Source organism: Ictalurus punctatus, chromosome 12, assembly GCF_001660625.3.
Source record: "Ictalurus punctatus breed USDA103 chromosome 12, Coco_2.0, whole genome shotgun sequence".
NCBI classification, from domain to species: domain Eukaryota; kingdom Metazoa; phylum Chordata; class Actinopteri; order Siluriformes; family Ictaluridae; genus Ictalurus; species Ictalurus punctatus.
In genome coordinates this window covers 29,211,211-29,231,210 of record NC_030427.2, presented here as the reverse complement: position 1 = coordinate 29,231,210, position 20,000 = coordinate 29,211,211, and the positions used below count along the sequence as shown (strand labels likewise).

General features: G+C 47.2%; 1 protein-coding gene across 4 annotated transcripts in view; it reads left to right on the top strand.

The window, feature by feature from the left end:
* Window positions 1-20,000, top strand: part of kansl1b (KAT8 regulatory NSL complex subunit 1b) — a 63,742-nt gene that overhangs the window by 19,015 nt on the left and 24,727 nt on the right. For all 4 annotated transcript variants that reach the window (XM_053684591.1, XM_053684593.1, XM_053684590.1 and 1 more), the window contains exon 2: window positions 1-1,038. This exon is cut by the window's left edge. In XM_053684591.1, the coding sequence (XP_053540566.1) occupies window positions 1-1,038 (1,038 nt within the window). The remainder of the gene's footprint in view (window positions 1,039-20,000) is intronic.

Here is a 20,000-nt window from a genome sequence, read left to right as displayed (position 1 = left end):
GGAGGAAAACGGCGCCACCGGCCGCGTCCTCGTCCCCACAAACGGCGCCATCAAACGCAAAACCCCATCCGACAAAGAGGATCATCTGTCCTGCACGGCCGGAACCTTCAACAAGGAGGAGTCGGGTCGCGATTTGGGCAAAATCCAGCAGCTAGTGACCTCGTACCGCTGCTCGGATGAGACCCTGAAGCTGCAGAACGTCTTCGACATCCTGCCTAGCTTCATGCAGCGCAAACATCACACCCTGGAGCTGTCGGAAGAGCAGCTGAAGAGCATCATGAGCGTGGGGAACGCGAGTGGTCTGCCTTCTCTACAGCAGAGTGTCGGTGTTAACGGCATGGCCAGGAAATTCACTAAAGCAAGCAAAGACTCCAACAGCGTGACCATGAACGGGGGCAAGCACGGGCAGACAGCGCTTCCCCTCTCTCATACTGGATCGACAGGGAACGGCCCCGTCAGAGATTCTACAGAGCAACACCAGTGCCCTAGAGGCGTCTCTCGGGACCGTCTGTACACCCGGGATATCCCAGAATCCCCTGCGGCGTTCCGGCCGCCTTCGCGAGAGCGGAACATTTCGGACAGGTTGTCGGCGCTTGGCTCGGAAGTCTCTCTGCCTCCGTGTTCTGCGCTTCACCCGCCCGGAAGCCTGGGAGGAGACCTGCACGATCGGTCGCAGCAGGTCGAGAGCCGTCAGCTGGAGATCGAGGGTCGTCTGCGGCGCCTGCGCAAGCGGCTGCAGGTGGTGCAGGCGAAGCAGGTGGAGCGTCACGTGCAGCAGCAGCTTGGTGGATTACTTCACAATACCCTGGGGCCTCGGGACGCCCGCTTCCATCAGGAGAGAGCAGAAGTGAACCGCTTCCTGAGGGGCGGATCGGCCACGGCCGAATTGGAGCGACTCTCGCTGAGCTGCAGCACCAACCTGCGAGCGGCGGAAAGTGCCTTCGATTCAGACGTGACTGAGAGCAGCTCTGGAGGAGAAACGGACGTGGAAGAGGACGAGCTGGCCCGGGTGGACGTCGAGCAGAGGCACATTTCTCTGTGAGTAGTGCACTTTAAAGTCCGACTCGCTAGGTGGTGGTTGTTGTTAACAGTGACATTAAATGTGTACGATGAGAATGTCCGAGTGTTGCTTTCACCTGCAGGTGAACGACGAGGTTTCTGCTGCTTGCTGGTACACGTTCAAGCTCGATTCCTGCTCTTATTTTCGGTTTAACGGACTCGCGTTACCAACTACACTGCTACCTGTGCGCTCTCTCTCTCTCTGCCTCTCTCTCTCTCTCTCTCTCTGTCTCTCTCTGTGTGTGTCTCTCTGTCTCTCTCTGTCTTTCTCTCTCTCTGTCTCTCTCTGTCTCTCTCTGTCTCTCTCTGTCTCTCTCTGTCTTTGTCTCTCTCTGTCTCTCTCTCTGTCTCTCTCTGTCTTTCTCTCTCTCTGTCTCTCTCTGCCTCTGTCTCTCTCTCTGTCTCTCTCTGTCTCTGTCTCTCTCTGTCTCTCTCTGTGTGTGTCTCTCTGTCTCTCTCTGTCTTTCTCTCTCTCTGTCTCTCTCTGCCTCTCTGTCTCTCTCTGTCTCTCTCTGCCTCTCTGTCTCTGTCTCTCTCTGTGTGTGTCTCTCTGTCTCTCTCTGCCTCTGTCTCTCTCTGCCTCTGTCTCTCTCTGCCTCTCTGTCTCTCTCTGTGTGTGTCTCTCTGTCTCCCTCTGCCTCTCTCTCTCTCTCTCTCTCTCTGTCTCTCTGTCTCTCTCTGTGTGTGTCTCTCTGTCTCTCTCTGCCTCTCTCTCTCTCTCTCTCTCTCTCTCTGTCTCTCTCTGCCTCTCTGTCTCTGTCTCTCTCTGTGTGTCTTTCTGTCTCTCTCTGCCTCTCTGTCTTTCTCTCTCTCTGTCTCTCTCTGCCTCTCTGTCTCTGTCTCTCTCTGCCTCTCTGTCTCTCTCTGTGTGTGTGTCTCTCTCTCTGTCTCTCTGCCTCTCTGTCTTTCTCTTTCTCTCTCTGTCTCTGTGTCTGTCTCTCTGTGTGTGTGTCTCTCTCTCTCACTCTCTCTCTCTCTCTCTCTCTCTGTCTCTCTGTGTGTGTCTCTCTCTGTCTCTCTGTGTGTGTCTCTCTCTGTCTCTCTCTCTCTATCTCTGTGTGTCTCTCTCTCTCACTCTCTCTCTCTCTCTCTCTCTCTGTCTCTCTGTCTCTGTCTCTCTCTGCCTCTCTGTCTCTCTCTGTGTGTGTGTCTCTCTCTCTGTCTCTCTGCCTCTCTGTCTTTCTCTTTCTCTCTCTGTCTCTGTGTCTGTCTCTCTGTGTGTGTGTCTCTCTCTCTCACTCTCTCTCTCTATCTCTCTCTCTGTCTCTCTCTGCCTCTGTCTTTCTCTCTCTCTCTCTCTCTGTCTCTCTGCCTCTCTGTCTTTCTCTTTCTCTCTCTGTCTCTGTGTCTGTCTCTCTGTGTGTGTGTCTCTCTCTCTCACTCTCTCTCTCTCTCTCTCTCTGTCTCTCTGTGTGTGTCTCTCTCTGTCTCTCTCTCTCTATCTCTGTGTGTCTCTCTCTCTCTGTCTCTCTCTCTATCTCTGTGTGTCTCTCTCTCTCTGTCTCTCTCTCTCTCTCTCTCTCTCTCTGCGTTCATTTGGACCGGTCAACAGGAAGACTTTAATTGACGTCATGTAATTAATATATATGTGTAAGCACTAGGGGATTGTAGATCTGGGCCAGGACTCGAATCCGATCCGATACGGTTTCGATTTGCTTTCCTGTATAGCTATGTGAACGTTCTTCAGTACACACTGACCTTACTGTGTGGTTATTTCAGGTTTTGGCTTCACTTCAGTTAAAGGGGTCATATGATGCTTTTTAATGTCTTCCCTTTCCTTTAGCGTGTAATGTATCTGTTTGTGCTTGTAGAAGATCTGCAAAGTTACAAAGCTCATCGTCTCCCACAACGGGTTTTATTCTCTCTGCCTGAAACGCCTCCATCCAAGTCCAGATATGACCCCCGCAAAGGTCTACGTCACTATTTGAAATGTCAGCATAATGCTGCCGCTAAAAAAAATGTATTCGTTTAATTTTCACTTCGGGATGTAAAGTTGTTACAGCGAAGAAGATAAATGAAACGGTTATAACGTCGTATCTGACAGGTGAGAGTATAAAATAAAATCTCACCACCGTGAAACGTTCTGCCCAAGTCGCGCTCGCACAGTCGGTTCCGCTGGATACGACTCGGAGTCGAGTGCACGCGTCAATCCCTACCACCTACCTACCTACGTTTAGAGGTAGACGGTAGGGATTGAGTGGTGCGCTCGACTGGGAGTCGGATACAGGAGCGTGTGTTTAGAGGTAGATGTTAGGGAATGACTGTGCTCCAGTCGGATACAGGAGCGTGTGTTTCGTTTAGAGATAGATGGTAGGGATTGACTCGTACGCTCGACTCGGAGTCGGATACAGGAGCGTGTGTTTCGTTTAGAGGTAGATGGAAGGGATTGACTCGTACGCTCGACTCGGAGTCGGATGCAGGAGCGTGTGTTTCGTTTAGAGGTAGACGGTAGGGATTGACTCGTACGCTCGACTCGGAGTCGGATACAGGAGCGTGTGTTTCGTTTAGAGGTAGATGGAAGGGATTGACTCGTACGCTCGACTCGGAGTCGGATACAGGAGCGTGTGTTTAGAGGTAGATGTTAGGGAATGACTGTGCTCGAGTCGGATACAGGAGCGTGTGTTTCGTTTAGAGGTAGACGGTAGGGATCGACTCGTACGCTCGACTCGGAGTCGGATACAGGAGCGCGCTGGAGACCGTTACTCTAGCAGCCTCCCTCTGATCCGTTTCAGTTTCACTTCACCCCACGTGTTAACGTCTACATGATGCAATGTCAGTGCAAGACTTCCTTCCCCCACATCCACAGCAGTGTTTTATATTCACCTCGTGTTTCATTATCAAACCCCGCAGTACAGGCCGCTCGTTTCTCTGCTAAACGCTTTCACCGCTTTTCTCCACAGGTGCAGGTGTGTTAGATATGTAGATGACTTCATGTTGTATCAGCTATCATGATGTAATGCAAATGCAACATGTATTCCTCTCTGTCTCTCTCTCTCTCTCTCTCTCTCTCTCTCTCTGTGTCTCTCACTCTGTGTGTCTCTCTCTCCCTCTCAGTGTCTCTCTGTGTCTCTCTCTCCCTCTCTCTGTGTCTCTCTCTCTCGGTGTCTCTCTCTCCCTCCCTGTCTCTCTCTCTCTGTGTGTGTCTCTCTCTCTCTCTGTGTGTCTCTCTCTCCCTCTTAGTGTCTCTCTCTCCCTCTCTGTCTCTCTCTCTGTGTCTCTCTCCCTCTCTCGCGCTCTCTCTCTCTCTCTCTCTCTGCCCCCCCCCCCCTCTCTCTCTCTCCCTCTCTCTCTCTGGTTTCTGGGGTGTGATTAGTCATCGTGATTGGTCAGTAGTGAAACCCCGGCTGTAGTAAAGAGCTGAAGATCTTTCCTCAGCCGGTGGAAATCGTTTTTGTTTCTTTAGCGAAGACCGTTATAACTGATGACTTACAATTAACTAAACTTTATAATGCTTCTATTTTTACATAAAAAAAAATACAAACTACATAATCATCCAATCAGCTGCTTCCAGTCAGTTGAATTATTCTTGAAAAATGTTTCCATTTAATTATAAAGAGACAGTAGGTCATTAAAAGAGTGTATTGTGCTGCATCCTATCACGATATCGATATTAGTCCGATGTGCAGTGGTGCTTTAAATCCACCATTTCTAATCTAAATCTACTGAAACCATGGCGAAGTGGATGACAGAGGGCTATAGAGAGACCAGAATATTCTGTAAATAAATAAATCAGGAAAGACACGTTTTTGTCAGAGGAACTTGTCGAGATTTGACGCTAGTATCAGATTTCCGTCTGCTCACGTGCTTCATTTCTTCTACGTGTAAATAATGCTGCGATACAAACAAGCGGTACCGCCTGACCCTGTTTGGCGCGAGCCCAGTCCACGTGGTTGTGGATCGGGACGTGTTTCACACAGACCAAGCGGAGATGTTGGGAAGAGGAGGAAATGCAGCGTCGTCTTGTTACACTTCCTGATAACTGATTTAAAAACATCTTTACAGCGGTTAACGCGTGTGTTGAAGAGGTGCGAGGACGTGCAGAGCGCAAGGTGACGTGAAGGATATTTGCGAGAGTGGAGAGGCTGAGGAGAGCGGGCTCTGAGGAGGACTCGGTCATCCTGCACGCTGTTTACTCCAATTAGTGTAAAAAAAAAAAAAGGTTTAGACCGGATTCACCCACTTATCCACCGGGTAACTGAGACTGAACCAACATGAACTGAAACATGTTTATCTGCTGAGTGCGTTTTTATTCGTCCCTGCACCAGATTTCTGAAACATTTACTAATGAACAACTTCCCCCTCTCTCTCCTTTACGCTCGTCTCTCCTTTACAGTCGTCTCTCTCCTTTACGCTAGTCTCTGTCCTTTACAGTCGTCTCTCTCCTTTACGCTAGTCTCTGTCCTTTACAGTCGTCTCTCTCCTTTACGCTAGTCTCTGTCCTTTACAGTCGTCTCTCTCCTTTACGCTAGTCTCTGTCCTTTACAGTTGTCTCTCTCCTTTACAGTCCTTTATGCTCGTCTCTCTCCTTTACGCTAGTCTCTCTCCTTTACGCTCATCTCTCCTTTACAGTCGTCTCTCTCCTTTACGCTCATCTCTCCTTTACAGTCGTCTCTCTCCTTTACGCTAGTCTCTGTCCTTTACAGTCGTCTCTCTCCTTTACACTCCTTTACGCTAGTCTCTCTCCTTTACGCTCATATCTCCTTTACAGTCGTGTCTCTCCTTTACACTCCTTTACGCTCGTCTCTCTCCTTTACGCTAGTCTCTGTCCTTTACAGTCGTCTCTCTCCTTTACGCTAGTCTCTGTCCTTTACAGTCGTCTCTCTCCTTTACGCTAGTCTCTGTCCTTTACAGTTGTCTCTCTCCTTTACAGTCCTTTATGCTCGTCTCTCTCCTTTACGCTAGTCTCTCTCCTTTACGCTCATCTCTCCTTTACAGTCGTCTCTCTCCTTTACGCTCATCTCTCCTTTACAGTCGTCTCTCTCCTTTACGCTAGTCTCTGTCCTTTACAGTCGTCTCTCTCCTTTACACTCCTTTACGCTAGTCTCTCTCCTTTACGCTCATATCTCCTTTACAGTCGTGTCTCTCCTTTACACTCCTTTACGCTCGTCTCTCTCCTTTACGCTAGTCTCTGTCCTTTACAGTCGTCTCTCTCCTTTACACTCCTTTACGCTAGTCTCTGTCCTTTACGCCTGCCTCTGTCCTTTACAGTCTTCTCTCTCCTTTACGCTCATCTCTCCTTTAGTCGTCTCTCTCCTTTACACTCCTTTACGCTAGTCTCTCTCCTTTACGCTCATCTCTCCTTGACAGTCATCTCTCTCCTTTACACTCCTTTACGCTCGTCTCTCTCCTTTAAGCTCATCTCTCCTTTAGTCGTCTCTCTCCTTTACACTCCTTTACGCTAGTCTCTCTCCTTTACGCTCATCTCTCCTTTACAGTCATCTCTCTCCTTTGCACTCCTTTACGCTCGTCTCTCTCCTTTACGCTCGTCTCTGTCCTTTACGCTAGTCTCTGTCCTTTACAATCATCTCTCTCCTTTACACTCCTTTACACTCACCTCTCTCCTTTACGCTCATCTCTCCTTTACAGTCGTCTCTCTCCTTTACACTCCTTTATGCTCGCCTCTCTCCTTTACGCTAGTCTCTCTCCTTTACGCTCATCTCTCCTTTACAGTAGTCTCTCTCTTTTACACTCCTTTACGCTCGCCTCTCTCCTTTTCGCTCGTCTCTGTCCTTTACGCTCATCTCTCCTTTACAGTCATCTCTCTCCTTTACACTCCTTTACGCTCGTCTCTGTCCTTTACGCTAGTCTCTGTCCTTTACACTAGTCTCTGTCCTTTACAATCATCTCTCTCCTTTACGCTCATCTCTCCTTTACAGTCGCCTCTCTCCTTTACACTAGTCTCTGTCCTTTATGCTCGTCTCTCTCCTTTATGCTCGTCTCTCTCCTTTGCACTAGTCTCTGTCCTTTATGCTCGTCTCTCCTTTTCGCTCGCCTCTCTCCTTTTCACTCACCTCTCTCCTTTTCACTCACCTCTCTCCTTTTCACTCACCTCTCTCCTTTTCACTCACCTCTCTCCTTTTCACTCACCTCTCTCCTTTTCACTCACCTCTCTCCTTTTCACTCACCTCTCTCCTTTTCACTCAACTCTCTCCTTTTCACTCAACTCTCTCCTTTTCACTCACCTCTCTCCTTTTCACTCAACTCTCTCCTTTTCACTCACCTCTCTCCTTTTCACTCAACTCTCTCCTTTTCACTCACCTCTCTCCTTTTCACTCACCTCTCTCGTTTTCGCTCGCCTCACTCCTTTATGCTTGTCTCTCCTTTACGTTTCACCTTTACGCTCGCCTCTCTCCTTCACGTCTCTCCTTTATGCTCGTCTCTCCTTTATGCTCGTCTTTCTCCTTTGTCTCTCCTTTACGCTCGTCTCTCTCCTTTATGCTCGTCTTTCTCCTTTGTCTCTCCTTTACGCTTGTCTCTCTCCTTTACGTCTCTCCTTTGTCTCTCCTTTATGCTTGTCTCTCTCCTTTACGTCTTTCCTTTATGCTCGTCTCTCCTTTACATCTCTCTCCTTTATGCTCGTCTCTCCTTTGTCTCTCCTTTACGCTCGTCTCCTTTACATTTCTCCTTTACGCTTATCTCTCTCCTTTTGCATCTCTTCTTTATGCTCGTCTCTCTCCTTTTCTCTCCTTTACACTTGTGTCTCTCCTTTATGTCTCTCCTTTACACTCGTCTCTCTCCTTTATGCTCATCTCTCCATTACATCTCTCCTTTACGCTCACCTCTCTCCTTTATGCTAGTCTCTCTCCTTTACGTCTCTCCTTTATACTCGTCACTCCTTTACGTCTCTCCTTTATGCTTGTCTCTCTTTTATGCTCGTCTCTCTTTCTTTCCCTCTGTCGATCTCTTTCTTTCTCTCTCTCTCTGTCTCTCTCGCTCTCCGTCTCTCTCTCTCTCGTTCTCTCCCCACCCCCCAAGCGCAGATGATGGTGTCAGTATTAATTAGCGCAGTGTACCTGTACACAGCAGTGGTGTGTCGAGCTCAGAACGTTTCAAATCTCACTCTGAGATTTCAGAACAGTGTGCCTGAGAGACAGATATAAACCGTCTCACTTCCCGTCTGTCTCTCTTTGTCTGTCTGTCTGCGTGTCTTCAGCATAAGAGCTGGGTTTATAGGGGGCCAAGTACCAAAGGTGCATTTTCTTTTAATTTGTCAATTACTGTTTGTGTTCCGCATGTGAAGTAACTCTGTCCTTTTCTTCTTGTTTTTCTCTCCCCTTCCACCTGTTCTTCTCTTCATCTGTCCGTCTGTATTGCCTGGATTCTTTCAGAAGTTCCGGATATTTTTTCCTTCAGTCAAACAGAGCAAGTGTACATAATTGAGTAAAGAAGTGAGAACGTACAAGACAGGAAACTCGAACGTGTGTAAGAATCGATCCACGTTAGAATTTCTCCTAGGGGTGTGTGTGTGTGTGTGTGTGTGTGTGTGTGTGTGTGTTTTCTCATGTTAAGGGCTATAGATCCCTGAGCTGGTTGGTTATGGTTTTCTCCTCCTACGTGGAGGTCACTGAGCCGGTCGGTTAAGGTTTTCTCTGTTCTTACATGTTCCCGGTTCGCGCCCGTCCATCCTCCTCCTCTGGAGCGTGTGCACACTGCGGTGTGAGCTCTCTGGCTTTTTATTTCCTTTCCTTGTGATGTTCATGACGATCGGTAGATGAATGATCGCCGAAATTCTCCGGGAAGGTCAGGTATCAGAGGGTGTGTTTATTAAGTGTGAGACATGGTGTTTTTGTGGGTTATATAATAAACTCAGTCGTATAAATCCATCTCGATGATGTATCACTCGGATGAAATCGCCTGAGCGGTGTGATATGGTTCTGTGCTGTAGATGCACATTCCTTTATTTAAATCTTTGAGTGCAGCACAAAAGAGAAAGAATTTGAATCCCTCCAGAAATTCAGCTGTAAACTTCAGGTAGAATAGAAGTTGAGGCAGGAGCTGAAATCTGATTGGTGGCTGTGGCGTTTTGGGGTGTCAACTGTAGTCTGAGTGGTTACTGTGGGTTTAGGGCTGTAAACTGTGCTCTGATTGGTTACTGTGGATTAGGGATGAGAACTGTGTTCTGATTGGTTACTGTGGGATCAATGCTGTAAACAGCGTTCTGATTGGTTACCGTGGGATTAATGCTGTAAACAGCGTTCTGATTGGTTACTGTGGATTAGGGATGAGAACTGTGTTCTGATTGGTTACTGTGGGATCAATTCTGTAAACAGCGTTCTGATTGGTTACCGTGGGTTCTATGCTGTAAACAGCGTTCGGATTGGTTACTGTGGATCAGGGATGAGAACTGTGTTCTGATTGGTTACTGTGGGATTAATGCTGTAAACAGCTTCTGATTGGTTACCGTGGGATCAATGCTGTAAACAGCGTTCTGATTGGTTACTGTGGATCAGGGATGAGAACTGTGTTCTGATTGGTTACTGTGGGATTAATGCTGTAAACAGCTTCTGATTGGTTACCGTGGGATCAATGCTGTAAACAGCGTTCTGATTGGTTACTGTGGATCAGGGATGAGAACTGTGTTCTGATTGGTTACTGTGGGATTAATGCTGTAAACAGCGTTCTGATTGGTTACTGTGGATCAGGGATGAGAACTGTTCTGATTGGTTACCGTGGGATCAATGCTGTAAACAGTGTTCTGATTGGTTACTGTGGGATCAATGCTGTAAACAGCGTTCTGATTGGTTACTGTGGGATCAATGCTGTAAACAGCGTTCTGATTGGTTACCGTGGGATTACGGATGAGAACTTCACTCTGAAATCATTATCTGTCATGATGGTAGTCTTCGTAGCTACTTGGTTACTTATTCTGACCCCTGTCCCCTAAATACACGTCTCTTATTCGGTGCGTTCACATTTATCCGTGTCGACGTGCGTAACTTGGCTCCACCACAGCCAATGGCGTTAAAGATAAGCCTCGCTGAGGGGAGGGGCTTGTGCCGAGGTTGTTGTCCATACTATCCCGACAGTGCTTGTTGAATAATGCGGTATGTTGTATACCTGACAGTCAGCACACGCCCATACATGTCTGTATCCCGCAGGTCCAAACATGTCTGTTCACACACACGAGCCACGTTGAGGTGAACCTCCAGGGAACATGCTATAAGACTCCATCACAAGTGTTCCAGATGTGATGGGAGAAGGTGCACGCGGCTGGGTTCTTATAAAAGCCACGGATTTGCATTCGCGTTACAGATGTACAGGATGTAGTGTGGAAATCATTTGCATCCGCTCCTCTCAGACCTGACGACTCTTTCAGGTTATCATGAGCACGTGGAGGACGTGAACGCTAACGCCACGGCTTCGGATGAAAGCGGTGTAATGAATTCAAACGCCGTCGAGTTTTCATCGCAGCCCCATCCGTCTGTCGGACGAAGTCCAGCAACGTCCAGGATCACAGTACTGCATCCCATACTACATCCCGTACTACATCCCGTACTACATCCCGTACTGCATCCCGTACTGCATCCCGTACTGCATCCCGTACTACATCCCATACTACATGTCATACTACATCCCGTACTACATCCCGTACTACATCCCGTACTACATCCCGTACTACATCCCGTACTACATCCCGTACTACATCTCGTACTACATCTCGTACTACATCCCATACTACATCCCATACTACATCCCATACTACATCTCATACTACATCCCATACTACATCCCATACTACATCCCATCTACATCCCATACTACATCCCATACTACATCCCATACTACATCCCATACTACATCTCATACTACATCTCATACTACATCCCATACTACATCCCATCTACATCCCATCTACATCCCATCTACATCCCATACTACATCCCATCTACATCCCATACTACATCCCATACTACATCCCATACTACATCTCATACTACATCCCATACTACATCCCGTCTACATCCCATACTACATCCCATCTACATCCCATCTACATCTCATACTACATCTCATACTACATCTCATACTACATCCCATCTACATCCCATACTACATCCCATACTACATCCCATACTACATCCCATACTACATCCCATCTACATCCCATCTACATCTCATACTACATCTCATACTACATCTCATACTACATCCCATCTACATCCCATACTACATCCCATACTACATCCCATCTACATCTCATACTACATCCCATACTACATCTCATACTACATCTCATACTACATCTCATACTACATCCCATACTACATCCCATACTACATCCCATACTACATCTCATACTACATCTCATACTACATCTCATACTACATCCCATACTACATCTCATACTACATCCCATACTACATCCCATACTACATCCCATACTACATCCCATACTACATCCCATACTACATCTCATACTACATCCCATACTACATCCCATACTACATCCCATCTACATTCCATACTACATCCCATCTACATCTCATACTACATCTCATACTACATCCCATCTACATCCCATACTACATCTCATACTACATCCCATACTACATCCCATACTACATCTCATACTACATCTCATACTACATCCCATACTACATCTCATACTACATCCCATACTACATCTCATACTACATCCCATACTACATCCCGTACTACATCTCATACTACATCCCATCTACATCTCATACTACATCCCATACTACATCCCGTCTACATCCCATACTACATCCCATACTACATCCCATCTACATCTCATACTACATCCCATCTACATCTCATACTACATCTCATACTACATCCCATACTACATCCCATACTACATCCCGTCTACATCCCGTCTACATCCCATACTACATCCCATCTACATCTCATACTACATCTCATACTACATCCCATCTACATCCCATACTACATCCCATACTACATCTCATACTACATCCCATACTACATCCCATACTACATCCCATACTACATCTCATACTACATCCCATACTACATCCCATACTACATCCCATACTACATCCCATACTACATCTCATACTACATCCCATACTACATCCCGTCTACATCCCATACTACATCCCATACTACATCCCATACTACATCCCATCTACATCTCATACTACATCTCATACTACATCCCATACTACATCCCATACTACATCCCATACTACATCTCATACTACATCTCATACTACATCTCATACTACATCTCATACTACATCTCATACTACATCTCATACTACATCCCATACTACATCCCATCTACATCTCATACTACATCCCATCTACATCCCATACTACATCTCATACTACATCTCATACTACATCTCATACTACATCTCATACTACATCTCATACTACATCCCATACTACATCCCATACTACATCTCATACTACATCTCATACTACATCCCATCGAGGGGTACGAGTCGATGAATGTGTATTTGTGTTTGTAATGACCAAATCAGGGCTGATTTTAGTTATATTTATTAGATTTCTATATCTATCCATCACGACATTTCCTCACAATCCTCCAGCAGAACAGTCGTGTTGCGCTTAAACAACCCTTTTAAAAAATTTACTGCCTTAATTTAATACGTTACCTAACAAACATGACATACAAACGGAAATTGGACATTTTTAAAAATGCTAAAAATGTAACCTTCTACAATTATGAAAACGAGATGTCATGTAAATTGGAAATCTTTCAAGCATAAAAGCTTTAAAACGGTACAGCATGTGCTTTCAGAGTTTGTAATTGTCATTCTGAAAGCATTATAAACGCATCACGATACACACCGTATCGCAAAATAGCATAACGAGGCATAATTTATGACAGAATCCGTATTAGTTCTTCACATTGCCCAGTCCCAGGGCCTGCTTTGATCTTAAACAGTTTTATTTTTCAGTTTAATTCTGTTTTCGCCAGCTTTTTTTTTTCTTTTTCTTTTTTTTACACACACGGGCAATTTATTTGTTAATTTAAGTACTATTTAGACTGAATCAAAACATATTAGGAAAGGGAAGATGGTTCGTGTGTGTGTCCATTTTATTCTTAGTCATAGCTTGTGTGGAACAGCTGCTGTACAAGTTCCTGAGAATGAGTTGTTGCCATAGAAACAATAACTTACTCGAAGGCGGCGGGATTTGCAGCTGCACTACTTATAGAAAATTAATCAACATCTACTGACCAATCAGATTGGAGAATTCAACACGCAGTACGTTTACATGGACAACAATATTCCGATATTGAGGCGATACGCTGATTAAGACACGAGCATGTGAAGAGATTACTGATGACCTTAATCTGATTAAAGTCACACTCAAAGTAAACACAAGTGGAATTAAGGCGTGTGGAGTTTTCCTGTTTTATGTACACACCTTAATCACACTATTAACCTCGTGTGAGAGTTTTCACCGCATCGTGAGACAGGACACGTACACACACGGCAGCGCTCGACCGTCTGACGGCAATCGAGAGAGCACGGCCGCGTCCCAAACCGCGTACTTACCTGCTACAGTATATAGTAGGAGAAATACACGTGTCTCTATATACTATATAGACGGCAAGTACGCGGTTTGGGACGCGGCCCACGGCTTCAAGCAGTCGTCTATCAGCACGTACAGCACGACTAATAATTAACCGCACTTGAAGCGTTCACAACATTAAACACGAAACACCCAAACTGTACACGGTCCCATAACGAAGACCGACTGTACGTCGATACGTGAAATTCTGGAGTGAACGTCGGACAGCGTGACGCGGTGACGTAATGACGTGTGACGTTACATCCATCTACGTTCTATAACACGTGAAACCTGAACATGAAAGGAGTATTCTAAAAGCCACTCATGTACACACCTTAATCACAATATTATACGTCTTACTCAGAATAAGGTCAGTGATCAGATCACCGCCGTCCGTGTGGACGTAGCCAGTGTTATGGTGTAAATAGAAATCAAGGACCTAGTACTAGTTCAGTGTGTGTGTGTGTGTGTGTGTGTGTGTGTGTGTGTGTGTGTGTCAATATGGCTGAGAGGATTTATAAAGCGTCCATCGCCGGCACAGACACATGAGCGAACTAAAATTGAAAAGGCCAGCGGTTACAATACCACTCGGGTGGCGTTTATATCTGTGTGGTATTTCTGGATGTAGCTCTGTGACTGATATCACTCCCTCCCTCGCTCCCCCCCCTCCCTCGGCCCCTGTTTACCGTACGGTAAATAAAGTAGGTTGCAACTTTCGAAACAAGCCGTGCTGTTCAAAGTGAAAGGGGAATTAGAAATACCGGTTTGTTCTGGTCCCGTGTCAGCCGTGAGATCTCAGTCCAGCGACGCTCCTTGGGTCGATCACGCCGAAGGACGTCACCGTAGACGTCTGTAGTGAAGGCTGTTCGTCTCATATCGTCTAAAACCACCGTCTGCGCTCTCCTCGTACCCTGCAGCTGACGTGGAAACGGCCGCGGCCTGGTGAACGGTCACGTTGTTCCCCACACACACACACACACATGGACTAAAATGGCGTGGTCAGGAGTGATTTGCATGTAATATAACATGCATGTCGGTTCTTTCAGCTCAGGTTTTCCACGCTCAGCCGCCGATTTAAACACTCTCACTTTAAAGGCATCACTTTATTAGCAGCGCAGTAGAGCTGTATCTGTATCAGCTGATCTGGAGCCTGTCCCGGGAGCGCCGGGTGCGAGCTGGGAACACGCTCGGGATGGATGTAACGTTTACTGAAAATCGAAGTGTTTCGATTTGTTGGTTTATCGGCGGATGAATGACGCTAGTGTTCGCTATCCCATGGTTAGGATGAAAAGTGAGCCGTGATGGCGAGATAGCCAGCTAGCTCAGACTCGGGAGCACGAGCGAGTTTATCACTTGCACCCTCGACCAGCGTTCCGGCTAGGAGCTGTGGTATCGTTTACGTTTAGCTAGCTGTCGGTTTGTTTACCTGTAAGGTGATGCATCGTGGGAGTTGTGCTAGCCTGGGAGTTGTACTGATGGCTTCGCACAGCACTTTATTTCACTCGGTTTCGGAGGCCCGGCTGCGCCTCAGTGAAGTGGATCTGTGTGAATGTAGCTAAACGTGTCTAAATGAAAACTTTTGTTTTGTGAAAGTCACCGGGAGGTCGTCCTCCGTCCTCGCCGCCGTCCGCCTCGGGCCACGAACTAAAACCCAATAACCCAGGTATGAGACGTGCTTGTCCCCAGAGCCCGGCCTACCGATGTCTCTGTCCCTCCGCTGACCGTGCAAGCTCGGCCGTCAAATAAATAGCTAGTCAGCTAGCGAGCGCAGTAACGGCGCCGGCGAGCAGGTAAGATTCTCCGCAGCTGAAAGGACATGCAGAGAAAGCTGTGGAGGTTGAGCGATCTCCTCTCTGTAGTGCGTGCGAATGAGGGCGTGATGTAGGTGTCGCACACTCCGGAGTCGTTAGGGAGAGTCGGCGAGGGAGTGTTGGAGCACAATGCAGGCCTCTTTGTTGTGATGTTTACTCGGCCGCGTGCGTGACTCATCTAATAACGGGGCAAGACGGGGTGAGAAGAAAGCGCTCGCGTCTGCTCTCCTTTCACTGTCTTCTTCTCTTTTACTCGCCGTACAGGACGTGTGTGTGTGTGTGTGTGTTTAGGCGCAGTGTGTGAGGATCCGTGCGTTTCCTTTCTCTGCAGCGTGAGGAAATAACACTGACTCTGCAGCTCTGCTCTGCACCATGTGGTGACACCTGTTCTGTGTGTGTGTGTGTGTGTGTGTGTGTGTGTGTGTGTTTTAACCACCTTTTTAAACCACGGGATGAAAAATACGCTCTTTCCCAAGTGATGGTGTTTGAGAGTAGAGTTGTTGACCGGTTTTCATTCTATTCCATAATAAACGGCGAGAAGACGTAAGATGAGGTCTGCACGGATTAAAGACTTCTTCACTCGTGAACGGCTCGCGTTTACCGCGCTGTGAAAAAGTATTCGCCCCCATCCCGACTATCTTCTGTTTTTTGGCGCGCGTGTGTATGTATCTCGTGCTAAATTGTTTCCGAAATCCGGACAAAATCTCCGCTAAAACGAAGGCAAGCCGAGTAAACGCACACCACCGTTTTAAACGATAATGTTATTTAACTTGCAGTTTAACTGGGCGCCTTGCAGGGGGCAAATACTTTTTCACAGCATTGTATTTTAGATCTGACGCTAATTTTCGTGTATATACCATACACCTGATTTAAAGGTAAGAAGTGCGGCTTTGTTTACGGTTGATTTGACGTCACTTGCTGAACTCGGGCGTTTAGGAGACCTTTCATGTTTTCCTAGTAGTAGTAGTAATAATAATAATAAATCACGAGTTATCTTTCCTCACTCCATCCCACACTTCAAATTGGATTATTTGTAACTCCTTATTTCTACCTTAAATCGATCGACGCGCTTAGCTTTCATTTCCAGTAACGGCGACGGCAGTGACCGCGTGCTCTCTCTGTAAATCTCCCATCCGGATACGTCTTACTCCCGGCCCCTCCAGGATCTCGCCATTTTTGCGATCGCCGAAACGAACGGCAAATCAAGGAAACGCCGCGCTATCCTGAGGCGCTCGCGATTTCTCAGAATTCCCGCGCGTTTCCCGCAGACTCGGGCCGAGACTCCTGGCGTTCGCTGAAAGGTCTCGTTTACCGCAAAAATGAAAACGAATAAAAGGTGCTAAAAAAACCTCCCCGGTGGCGTTTGAAAAAACAGACCGAGCGCTAGCCGGCGTCGTCGATCCTTTCAACGGTGAGATCGGCGCGTTTTAGATCTCCGTGCCGTAAATGGCCGTACGGGAAGAATAAATGGATCGGGGCGGCCGCTGCCTCGCTGGAGGCGTCGTAGAGCCGAGCGTGGATTCGATAAACGGTCGTTATTTCCCAGAATCGCCGGTGTGGGGCACAGAACATCTGAATTATTCAAGCACACTTCATTCTTTTATTTATTTATTTTTAAATAATGATGAGTGTTACCGTTTGACCCTGTGTGGGATTTAAAAGGAGTGATTATTGAGTGGCGTGCGTGCGTGTGTGTGCGTGCGTGTGTGTGTGTGTGTTTTCTTTTCTAAATGGCCGTGGAGGGTTTTTGTAACGACCTTCAGGAGGAAGCACTCTGATGGATGTTAAACTGAACTCTTACCGTTCCTGCGCTACGCTGTTCCTTCACATTCACCCTGTTTTGGGAATAAAACCGACACATTTACATGTTCGGCTGTAACACCGGGGCTATAAAATACTTTATATGGCCAAAGGTATGTGGACACCTGACGATCACGTCCGTACGTGCTGCTTTTCCGTGTTGTAGCGGTACGGGTGACGTGGTGTAGCGGTACGGGTGACGTGGTCGTAGCGGTACGGGTGACGTGGTGTAGCGGTACGGGTGACGTGGTCGTAGCGGTACGGGTGACGTGGTGTAGCGGTACGGGTGACGTGGTCGTAGCGGTACGGGTGACGTGGTCGTAGCGGTACGGGTGACGTGGTCGTAGCGGTACGGGTGACGTGGTCGTAGCGGTACGGGTGACGTGGTGTAACGGTACGGGTGACGTGGTCGTAGCGGTACGGGTGACGTGGTGTAGCGGTACGGGTGACGTGGTCGTAGCGGTACGGGTGACGTGGTCGTAGCGGTACGGGTGACGTGGTCGTAGCGGTACGGGTGACGTGGTCGTAGCGGTACGGGTGACGTGGTCGTAGCGGTACGGGTGACGTGGTGTAGCGGTACGGGTGACGTGGTCGTAGCGGTACGGGTGACGTGGTCGTAGCGGTACGGGTGACGTGGTCGTAGCGGTACGGGTGACGTGGTCGTAGCGGTACGGGTGACGTGGTCGTAGCGGTACGGGTGACGTGTCGTAGCGGTACGGGTGACGTGGTCGTAGCGGTACGGGTGACGTGGTCGTAGCGGTACGGGTGACGTGGTCGTAGCGGTACGGGTGACGTGTCGTAGCGGTACGGGTGACGTGGTCGTAGCGGTACGGGTGACGTGGTAATCAGCTGAGCACCATATTGCAGTGTTACGGGTCACATTGTTATAATTTTACAGGTTGTTCACTGTACAAGTTACATCCGCATATTGGTATGTTAAATTATTACACCGTTTAAACGTTACAGCTTACACCGTTGTGATGTTTCAGGGTTACAGGTTACACCGTTGTGATGTTTCAGGGTTACAGGTTACACCGTTGTGATGTTTCAGGGTTACAGGTTACACCGTTGTGATGATGTTTCAGGGATACAGGTCACACCGTTGTGATGATGTTTCAGGGTTACAGGTTACACCGTTGTGATGTTTCAGGGTTACAGGTTACACCGTTGTGATGTTTCAGCGTTACAGGTTACACCGTTGTGATGTTTCAGGGTTACAGGTTACACCGTTGTGATGTTTCAGGGTTACAGGTCACACCGTTGTGATGTTTCAGCGTTACAGGTTACACCGTTGTGATGTTGCATCGTTTCAGGGTTACAGGCTCCATCATCCTTTTAGTGGTACAGGTTACACGGTTTCCGCAATAAAGCTTACACAGTTATTTTCAATTCGATTTTATTTGTCTAGCGCTTTTTACAATAGACATTGACACGTGGGCCTAATAAAAGTATTTCTGAAAAATATTTTCTAAATAAAAGTGTTTTATCAGAATTAAGTAGAAGGAAGTTAATTAACATCCAACATCTAATGTCCTTTACACAATCCTCAACTTTACTAAGCTTCTGTCTGTCCTCTGGCTTCGCTGAAACATACAGCTGTGTATCATCAGCATAACAGTGGAAGCTAATTCCATGTTTACGAATAATTTGACCTAGGGGTAGCATATATAAAGTAAAGAGCAATGGGCCTAAAACAGAACCCTGTGGAACTCCAAAAGTAACCTCAGTACGCATGGAGAAATCACCATTTACATCTACGAACTGATAACGATCGGTCAGATAAGACCTGAGCCAGGAGAGGACTGTTCCCTTAATACCAACAACATTTTCTAATCTATCAAGGAGAATAGTGTGATCTATAGTATCAAAAGCTGCACTAAGGTCGAGTAACACAAGCAGCGAGACACAACCCTGATCATAGGTTAGTAGTAGGTCATTTACTACTTTAACCAGCGCTGTCTCTGTGCTATGATGAGGTCTAAATCCTGATTTCCTTATTTCAAAAGGTATCTTAGGTTTTGGTATTTTAGTTCACGTTGTTAAATCGTTAGATGACAGGTGCAGCAGTTCGCCGCAGATTACACGGATACACCGTGTGGTGGTGGTGTTGTTGTTGTTGTTGTTTGTTTTTCGGTACTGTTCGGTCGCGAATAGTTTTTCTCGATTTCGGTCGACTAGTTAGTGAGAAGCGTTTTCTCCCGCACACGCGATGCACGTTTATTATGTTTGTGGCAACACCGTCGATGAACAAATAACGCACGCAGCGTCGCTGTTGAGTAACGGTGTAGCCGAGATCCGTTACGGTGTCGCCATCCTTACACAACATTTTTCAGTGGAAATATTCTGTATAAACTGTGTGCAGATTTGTTTGTAATCTCGCGCTCTCTCGCTCGCTCTCTCTCTATCATCTGTACCTGGCAGCGCCTGGGCCGGAATGAAAGGAGTCCTCTGTGAGAGTGTGTGGGAGCGAGGGAAAGTGTGTGTGTGTGTGTGTGTGTGCGTGTGTGTGTGTGGTGGACACACGGAATGAATAAGCCTGCTGCTCTTTGTGTCTTGTCTTTTTTCCTTTTCCTCTCTCTCCCGTGCTCTTCGGTGAAGATAGTTGCTGTTTGTTGGTCCTCCTCGCGCGTAGACCACGCTCCTGTACGATATGTAACCTTAATGAACGCATAATGAGTGTAAGGATAATGAGGTTAGGTTTCATGCTGCTTTTGTGACCGAGTTTGCCGTGCAGTGTATAATCTGCATCGTCACGGTAACGTTTCCGTTTTATTATAACGTGGGCGGGAGTCTGCA